This window comes from Barbus barbus, assembly GCF_936440315.1.
Source record: "Barbus barbus genome assembly, chromosome: 7".
Lineage (NCBI taxonomy): Eukaryota > Metazoa > Chordata > Actinopteri > Cypriniformes > Cyprinidae > Barbus > Barbus barbus.
Window position 1 is genome coordinate 4852628 of NC_136735.1, and position 9466 is coordinate 4862093.

Below are 9466 nucleotides of genomic sequence, written 5' to 3' on the forward strand. Positions count from 1 at the left end.
TCTTCCGCAGTATATTCAACACTAATGGAAATACTTAGATTTAGAAGGTTAGATTTCAGCTATCAGCATTTATTACTAAAAACTACAAGTTATGTTTGCCTCAAAACAGCCCTGTGGTTAAAAATCAAATAAAACACTCGAAAACAATTCCATGAACTGAGACTGAAGATTTGCTTTGTGAGGTCGATGCAGTGGAGCTCTTTCTCGAAACAAAACATATTTCAAAGGACGTTTTAGTTGACTTTGGTGCATTTCCAGGCTTTATAGCTGTTGTATGTTTCAGGGGCCAGTAGATGGAGCTGTTATTGGTCCTCCGAGGCATTGAATCTCTTACAGCACACTCAGAGCATCAGGGATCACGAGCCAGCATTTCACCATGTTTAGAAGACACGAGAAAATGAAGTAAAGAAGTGAAACCAGGATGTGTAATTTATGAAATGAGAAGCAGCTCATGCGTTACAATAAAAACCACCTTTTAACTCAGTGCTAGGAAAGTTCATACACTAGAAGGCGCTAAAGATCATTCTCACACTGGGATTATTTATTTATTTTTAGAATTTGTACTCCTGTTGAAACCAAAATATTGAAGCATGTGCTGTTTAGCCCATCTCTCGATTTTAAATTTCCTACACAGAGAGCATCAAATAGCTCCCAAGCATGAATTAAAAACGCCTTATAAACATGTCTTCATTGTTCGACACCAATGCCTTGAATCAGAAGACATGGTGTTGGACTCCAGATTGTTAGGCTAGCTGCTGAGAAAATGTCACTAGCTAAATTTGACAACTAACTCACACCAGCACTTTTTTTTTTTCAGCAAATATTCTTCTTGAAGGCTAGTGTCAATTGAAATCACTTCCTGTGTAGATTTAGCACTGTTTTAAAACACCAGTAGTTGCTAAAGATCACAAACCATCTGAGAAGGCATAGTGCCAAGACAGTGGTTGTGTCAATTTAACCAAGCTCAATTAAGTTGTTCTCAGCTCAATTATTTTTATTAACTTTACTGACATAGACCAGTGATGGAACTTAAAGACTTTAGTAAAAAATTTAAAAGTTTCTTAAAACATGACTGTTGTGGTTTTTGTTTGTCAGGAGTATAAAGTACGCTGATTCAAACAAGAAAATATACATGGAACATAAACATAGAGATTACATCATCTGCCACAGCTTCTGATGATTCTGTAACCAGTTTGAGGAATGAAATGACTTCCTGTGCAGGTTTAGGGTTTTTCAAACATACTAAAGATCACAACTCATCTGTGAAGACTGTCATCCACAGTGACTAATGGAGGACGATGATGTTTATCAAAATGTTGATCACAGAGACAGTAAGAACACATTTGGATCTCAAACACAGAATCACATGCAGCCAGAAGGAAAAGCTAACAATTACAGTAAGTTTATTAACATTTTAATATTGTTTTGTTTTTTCTATTTACTTCTTCAGCATACATTTGTGCATATTTTACTTTATAGCACTTCCAGTTGTTTGTCATTATAACTAAACATACACTTCTATGTTGATTTGAGTTGTTGTCTAATAATATTGTTATTACCTGATTTGGTCGTGTTTGTCAGGAGGAAGTAGGTGGTTGGTGTTGATCACAGTGGGTCTCGGGCTCACTTGTGTTCTTCTGCTGGTCTTAATCATACTGCAGCAGATCACCATCACAGCAGAGAGAGACCTGATAGAGAGCTTACAGGACAATAACACTGATCTAATGCAGAACAAAGGTAAGTTAGAAAGTCTTGTCTTTGAGAGATGAACTGAAGAAGGCAGCATATAAATGTGGTTGAATCAAATCTGTTTTTGTCTAATTGTTCCTGCATATTTTTGTATGGCTTTGAAAAGTGTTTATGTATGAATATCTGTGTGGTTCAGGTTGGTTTTTCATGTCCAATGAGTTGAAGAACTGGTCTGACAGCAGGCAGTACTGCAGAGATCGTGGAGCTGATCTGGTCATTATCAACACTGAAGAGAAGCAGGTCAGTTCCTGTTAAAGTGGGGTTTCTGTTAATGAATGAGAGGAATCACACTTATTCCTGATTTTATTCACACAGAGGTTCATATCTTCATTCAGCACAGAGAGTGTCTGGATTGGTTTGTCTGACACAGAGAACGAGGGCGTCATGAAATGGGTGGATAATTCACCACTGAAACAAGGGTAAGTGCTAAAAACACAGAAATATGTAGACCTTCAAAATAATAACAATCAGAAGACTCTGCTCTTCCACGAACGCAATCACGACAACAACCACAATTAAAGGGAAATCTAACAGAAAATGTCTCTCTTTTGCACTACTTTAGTTTACTCTCTGAACTTTGCGGTACCGTTAGTATTGTTGATTCATGAAATGCTTGTGATGCTCCTCAGTTGTTAGTTGCTGAAAGAGTAAAAACCTTGGGGCTGATTGAACATCTGACACATTTTCTTCAGGTTTTGGGACGAGAATGAGCCGAATGACCTTGGTGGAAATGAGGACTGTAATGTTTTGGATCCTGAAAGACCTATCCTGAGCAACTGGAATGATCTGTCATGCTCAAACACGAGAAACGGGCTTTGTGAGAAATAGGGTTCATCTTGTCATGCTTTTACTCGTATTATCTTATGGAGTCATTCTTATTGTGATGTGAGAATGTATCATTTCTGATTGCGTTTCCTGTCTGTTTTAGTTTATTTCATCATATTAACGGCTGGGTACTATGGCACAACAAACCTCTGATGTGTTGCTCCATTATAGCAGCATGTTAATATATGTCCTTATTTCAGCTGCTAGTCTCATGTGTTGGTCTGAAGTGTTGAGATTGCAATTACTCTGATATTAAGTGTCTGCTTTTGATTTGCATTGTTTTCTTTTTTTAATAAAATTGTTGATTGACGTTGATTTTTTTTTTCGTATATAGAACATCTGACTATTTAAGTGTATATGCTAAAGTTTTTGAAGCAGTAGAGTGGATTATAGAAAGCGGTGCCAACAGTTTTTAACACGTAGTGACGCTGTATCTACAAATCATCAGGGCCTGCTCTATGATATTTTATTTATTTATACAGCAGCAGTTAGGCAGGGGAGGAATATTGTATTCATGTGGGTCCCAACTCATTCAGGTTTTCCGGGCAATGAAAGGGCAGACAAAAAAATAATTAGGATATTAAGTAAAGATCATGTTCCATGAAGATATTTTGTAAATTTGAAAAGAAACTAGGCTGGAAAAGATAATATAGTGTAAATTAAATTTAGTACAGTAGATGGCAGTAATGCAACAAATTGGATGCCAGCTGCCATAAAACCAAATTTGAGGTTATAGGAATAATTAAAAGAGTAATTAAAGGCTACTGGCAAGAGAGATGGGATAAGGAGGGAAAGGGAAGACACTTGTACAGAACTGAAAGAGAAGTAGATCATAAGAGAGTGGTCTGTGGAAATAAGAGGGAAGATGTGGTTATTTCTCGTCTCTGTATTATAGGTCATGCGGCTATTAATCATTCTTTAAATGTTATAGGGAAACATGAGTCAGGTTTATGTAATAATTGTAAAAACCAGAGACATTAGAGCATGTTCTGTTAGAATGCACCTGATATAGAAATGAAAGGTTAAAACTAGAAAATCAAATTAAGGATATAGGTTTAAGTGGAAGTCTGAATTTATAGAGTAATTCTTCCCAAGTTATTATTAGAATTTGTAAAGGTCTCACATTTAATTAAAATAATTTGAAAATATTTTATCTTGTTCCTATACTCTTCATTGTTGCTCCACTCTCCATCTCAGTAGGTGGCGGAAATGCACTATCAGTTAGTTAAACTGAAGAAAGAAGAAGAAGAAGATTCCTCCACTCCAGCAGGATGCAGCAGAGAGCAGTTTATCAGAAGAAGAAGAAGAGCACTTGCTGCTGTCATTCAGTGTCTTTGCTGCATTTAGGGACGTTTTTCTTTCAGGATCCCGAGGAAAGGACTGAATTTGATTCTTTTATTGTGTTGTACAAACCCGCGTCCGAGCAAACCTGAGCTAAGTTACATGTTCTTCAGGATATTCCAGCCATAAATAAAATGGATGCATGGCGACCATCTGATTAGTTTAAAAAGTACAAATTAACCCCATCAAGAGAAACCCTACCGCTTCTCCAACCTGCTGGATTTACTTCAGATGACCTCACACTGACCTGGACGGGTTTTAAGAAGCTTTCTTCCACAAACACAAGGCCGGTTTCTGTGAGCATCATGGCTAAAGTGCAGGTGCTAAACGTGGCTGTTCTGGACAATCCCAGTCCTTTTGGAAACCCGTTTCAATTCGAAATCACGTTTGAATGCATGGAGGACCTTCCTGAAGGTGAGACATTCACACATTAATGCATGTATTCTGCAATTACTTCGTTGATACTAAAACACTGAAGGATTTAAATTTGTTTTATGTCTTACACGTCATCAGGTATCACGGTGATTTAAGCGGGAACAGTTTTATTGCCAGCTGTTAATATTTTGGCGCTGGCGGGGAGTTCGATGACCGCGCGAGGCCACCCCTCTTTCAAGTGTTGCCAAGTCCACGAATTTCCCGCGAATTGTGGTCTCCTTTATCACTGTTGCCGCGGGTTGTTTTTAATATCCGTGGATTTAAGTGACTCCACGTGATTATTTAGCTCCTAAAATGCGAATTTTACCAGGGAAATCCCGCCAAAAAAACGTGTATTTTAACCAACCGGAACGCGATTGTGTGTGTTTTATTATGAGAACCTGGCAACCCTGCCTCCTCCCCTGATTAGTCCGATAGCGGAAGCGGGGCGTGAACAATGAGTCTGCGCCCTCTCCGATTGGCTGGATTTCTCGTATTTCATGAACACAAATAAGCTAAAACTCTTAAATGTAAGGGTGTTTTTTATTATTATTTTTTTGCTAAGTTTTACTAGAATAATGTTCCTCTGAGTAATTGTAAATCGAACTCATTTTAAGCATATATAAAATATTTTTTTTGCCTTTATTCACAATAAAAATATTATTGCAGTGCCTCCAAAATAAGTTTTTGTTCAGATAACGTGTACTGTTTATTTATTATGTCTATATAAACACACACATATATGTATATATTTAAGAAAAATGTTATGTTTAATATATTAAATGTTTATCTGTAATATAAAAATATACATGTAATATTTTCAAATATACTCTATGGGTGTGTATTTATATATACACACATATTATGTGAACAAAAGCTTTTATTTTGGATGTGATTAATCGTTAGACAGCATTAATTATGAATTATTTATTTATTCAGTTATTGCGTAGTTATGATCTAAAAAGAAAGAAAACTTTAGCTTAGCATGTTTCCACACTGTTTTCTCTAACTTGATAAAATGACATTTTTAATCGTTATTAATTAATTAGTTATACTACACTTAATGGCACAATAAAAATTCAGTCATGACATCTTTTAATCCAACCCAAGAGCAGTTTTGATTTCTAAATAAAATCAGGTTTTTGGTTTACATTGAGAAAAGAAATTGTCACATTTTGTGCTACAAAACCTCAAATGTTTATCTGCATAATCAAATATGAAACTTACAAAGGATTTTCAGTTTTTCAAGCATGTGAACTCGCATCCTTTTAATTTTGCACTAAATGCTCATTGTATGGTATTGTAATTCTGTCTATTTACTCTTAGAAAAAAGCAATTGTTTATCCCTCGGTTTCTGCCTCTCTCTCAGATCTAGAGTGGAAGATCATCTATGTGGGCTCAGCTGAAAGTGAGGAGTACGACCAGGTCCTGGACTCTGTTCTGGTCGGCCCAGTTCCTGCAGGCAGACATATGTTTGTCTTTCAGGTGGGTTATGCTTGCTCCTGGTTCGGTGCAGTGTGATCCACTTCTGCAAATCCAAGTTCTAACCCATATAAATAACACCATTTTAGTAAATACTTTGCAGTGCACTGCCACCTAGAGATGAATGGAGAAAGTACAAGTGCAAATTTCAAATCAAGGTTCCTGAAAAGTGCAAAAACAATGGCACATTGGTCCACTGGACACAGTTCAAAGCATAGACAAATGCATACCTTGGATTAGTCATGAAATTCAAAGGGTCATTTTGCAGATACAAGAACATTTACAACCTGCAAGCTACAAAGATGACTTGGAAACAGCATTCAAATCTCTGTTTCGTCTCTCTTGACTTGATTGACAGGCGGACGCTCCAAACACAGGGCTGATCCCTGAGAGCGATGCAGTGGGCGTGACTGTAGTGCTGATCACATGCACCTATCGGGGACAGGAATTCATTCGCATTGGTTACTATGTAAACAATGAGTACACAGACCCTGAGCTACGGGAAAACCCACCGGTCAAACCCGACTACACACAGGTGAGACATTATACATGCTGTGCTTTATTCACTAATGGTACGGCACAAGGGCTGAACTGAATTTAGGCCAGGAAGGCCATTAACACTCAGTAGACATTATGCATGTTATGTATTGAGAGTGTATTTGTGTAACACAGATCTGCTGCATTTGAAATGTGGTAATGTCGGCCAGATCAAAGAGGCAGGTGGCTGCCGTTTCTAGTCCAGTATCGTTTGTAATTCATTAATTCTGCTAAACGATTCCAGGCCGCTGCCATTGTGCGTATTGCTACAGAATCCCGTATTTCCACGCTTTCATTCTGCGGTGAATCGAGAGATTCTTAAACCGCTTGTTGAATATGTAAAACTCAGCTCTCATTCGACACATTAAACAGTTTTTGTAAGCATAGAGATGACTATTGAAATATATCTTAATTACGATAATAATATACTGTTAACTCTTTACAGTAAGATTCCATATTAACATTAGTTTATATGAACAATTAAAAATACTTCTAAAACATTTATTAGTCTTAGTTTGTTAATTTCAACATTTGTGAATGCGTTATTAAAATCAACACTTGTAATTTTGGTAACATTTTTTACACATATTACATGTACCTACTATTATAATAACAATTAATTATGCATAATTACATGCAAGTAACCCAAAGCCAAATCCTAACCATATAGTAAGTACATGTAATTAATTAATATTACTCAGTACTTAAATGTATAATTACGCTGTAACAAGACGCCTTAAAATAAAGTGTAACGTAATTTTAATAACTAACGTTAACAGAATTAATATTAATACTGTAACAAATGTCTTGCTCGTTGCTCATTAATTGCATTAACAAAAAATTAACTAATGCGACCTAGTTGTCAAGTATAAATTATATTATTATATTTTATATTAAATATAATTATATTTTGAGGAGTAACGTTAGCATCGAGTCTTCACAATGTAACGTTGACAGATTCAAATCCAAACAATTCTAATTATTGTTCTTTTCGATTTTTCATTCTTTTTTTTGACGATTCGCAGCTGCAAAGGAACATCTTGGCATCTAACCCTCGTGTGACCCGTTTCCACATTAACTGGGAGGCAACTATGGACAAGATGGAGGATTCGGAGAATGTAGATCCCGCCCCCAACGCCATGCTCCCGCCCACCTCCATGCCTGGTAAAGCCCCACCCCTTGGACTCATGCCTGACAACTCTATGGACTGCTTATAGAGCCTGAACTCAACAACAACCTCATACATAAAGTAATAAATGTGTCATTTTGTATTTATGCACCTACATGTTCTTACAGTTGAGATTGGACACACACACTCATCTCAATCCTGATCACACACACACCTGAAGTGCTCAGGCAGTGGTGGGACTTTGTCTTGCACTCCCTGTCCTGAACAGCAGGGGGCCGAACCTGCAGCACCAGCAGACATGGACTGTTTTCTTCTGTTTTTCTGTGGTGCACATCACTAGTGAGGTGAGTCCCATAAAAACATGTTCAGTTCGCATTTTCTTAGAAATTAGAACTTATATTTTATATTTAAGCATTTTAAGGCCGTTAGTATGTTGGCATTTTGAAATTGTTCACAAATGAACACCCCCCCCAAAAAAAAAAACGAGCTCATTCTCATTACTGTAATGCAAAGTGGTTTATAATAATGCAATTTCGTGTAAATTATTCATACATCATGGTTGTGTTTATTGAATTTCTGTTGAGAATTACTACTGGGAATAATAGGAATTAGCAAAAAAAAGTTTTTCTTTTTAAAAAATGTGACCTTGATGTGTTTTTGTGCGATTCATCCTGTGGTACTTTATGGTCAGAAATCTGAGAAAGCTATTTTTTGGGTGATATTTTGGTATTTGTAACTCGTCACGACTCCAGCTCTGTTTCTGTTTTGTTGGGATGTGAGATTGTTTAGAAAATGATTTTGTGTTGTTTGAAACTGAATACAAGTTGGTTCTTTCGTTGCCTTTTTGCTTTCCATGTGATATTTGTTTATGATTTCATAAATATAAACTTTTGTCTTTGTAAAACGGTCTTTGGTTTTCTCTCCGTCTTCTGGCTCTTTTATACGGATGTGTGTGTGTGTGTGTGTGTGTGTGTGTGCCTTTTTATGATGTTGCTAAGCAACCGCTATTAGAGATGGCACTTTGGGCTGCTCCACCTTTGATCCACACATCACATCAGACAACTACTCTTCCTTTCATCCCTCCATCACTCCCTCTGCTCTCATCCCATAGTTTCATTTGACCTCCCTCTGTTCTCTGTCCTCTGATCTGGGCCTGTGGAGATATGCACACCGTGGGTCAGAGGGGCGACAGACACACCGGACACACCAAACTGCTGTGGAAGAAGAGTCAGGTGATGGATGTTAAGAAAGAACGTTTAAATAAATAAAATAATGCAAAATTTGAGAAAAAAAAAAAGGTTGAGGCTTTGTGTAGGTTTTTTTGTAGGATTATACAGTTAACAGTACAGGCAGTCTTTTAATACTTCACTGAAGTACTTTTATATTTTGAATATGCTTTTGAATATATTGTTTACATTTTAATTTTACTTAGATTTTAGTAATATATATGAATATATACTGTAAGTGTGTATGGTTCTTTAGGTCTTTATTCATTTTTTTTTAATTTACATTTCAGATTCAGTTATTTTAGTACAATTTAAAATGTTTTACTTTCATTCAAATACTTTTATAGTTTTTGTATCTTCCATTTTTATTTTATTTTTAGTTTCAGTAACATACATTGACCTGTACAGTAGTTAGTATAATATATTATTTATTTGAATATTTGTATAGTATTTTATTTCAGGTACAGCAATTAAACTAAATGAAAGTAAGAATTGATTTTTACTTTTGAAAAAAAAAAAGTAAAATAAATTTGTATTTTGCATTGAGAAGATGAATCGATATGAGGGGGGTTTCACCGAGTATCTATCATAGACTTTAAAAAAAAAGTAGATCATTTTACTTGAGTATTATTTTTGAGTACTTTTTACATCTCTGTTCAAGTTAGACTAAATAAAAATAAGAAATAATATGAAAATAAGAAATTTATGTTAACGTTTTGTATACCCTTGTGCATTTTCGTACAAAAAAAAAAAGTTCATATTT

At 36.0% G+C, this 9466-nt stretch overlaps 2 protein-coding genes across 4 annotated transcripts; both read left to right on the forward strand.

Annotated features, from left to right (window-relative positions):
* Positions 1-1269: 1269 nt before the first annotated feature.
* Positions 1270-2577, forward strand: LOC306872291 (CD209 antigen-like protein D; the record flags this gene model as incomplete). Its single annotated transcript, XM_079420798.1, has 5 exons — positions 1270-1397; positions 1582-1737; positions 1886-1989; positions 2065-2168; positions 2442-2577. The coding sequence occupies exons 1-5, from the start codon at positions 1289-1291 to the stop codon at positions 2575-2577; spliced, it is 609 nt and encodes a 202-aa protein (XP_079276924.1). The 5' UTR covers positions 1270-1288.
* A 1272-nt stretch (positions 2578-3849) lies between these two features.
* LOC306872494 (histone chaperone asf1b-B) lies at positions 3850-9371 on the forward strand. 3 transcript variants are annotated; one of them, XR_013784416.1, is made up of 6 exons: positions 3853-4329; positions 5699-5814; positions 6170-6346; positions 7374-7512; positions 7645-7821; positions 8589-9371. XR_013784416.1 is itself a non-coding variant. In XM_079421073.1 (5 exons), the coding sequence occupies exons 1-5, from the start codon at positions 4221-4223 to the stop codon at positions 7677-7679; spliced, it is 576 nt and encodes a 191-aa protein (XP_079277199.1). In that variant the 5' UTR covers positions 3850-4220; the 3' UTR covers positions 7680-8384. The 3 variants fall into 3 exon arrangements, 2 of the variants coding, with proteins under 2 accessions (XP_079277199.1, XP_079277198.1); XM_079421073.1 differs by lacking the exon at positions 8589-9371 and having other exon boundaries at positions 3850-4329; positions 7645-8384; XM_079421072.1 differs by lacking the exon at positions 8589-9371 and having other exon boundaries at positions 7374-8384.
* The last annotated feature ends 95 nt before the right edge of the window (positions 9372-9466 follow it).

Bases quoted from the DNA above. Each gene is read 5' to 3' on its own strand.
- LOC306872494 (XM_079421072.1), top strand. From the start codon at position 4,221: ATGGCTAAAGTGCAGGTGCTAAACGTGGCTGTTCTGGACAATCCCAGT. The intron at 4,330-5,698 runs GTGAGACATTCA...CCTCTCTCTCAG, and splicing joins CATGGAGGACCTTCCTGAAG to ATCTAGAGTGGAAGATCATC. The intron at 5,815-6,169 runs GTGGGTTATGCT...CTTGATTGACAG, and splicing joins GACATATGTTTGTCTTTCAG to GCGGACGCTCCAAACACAGG.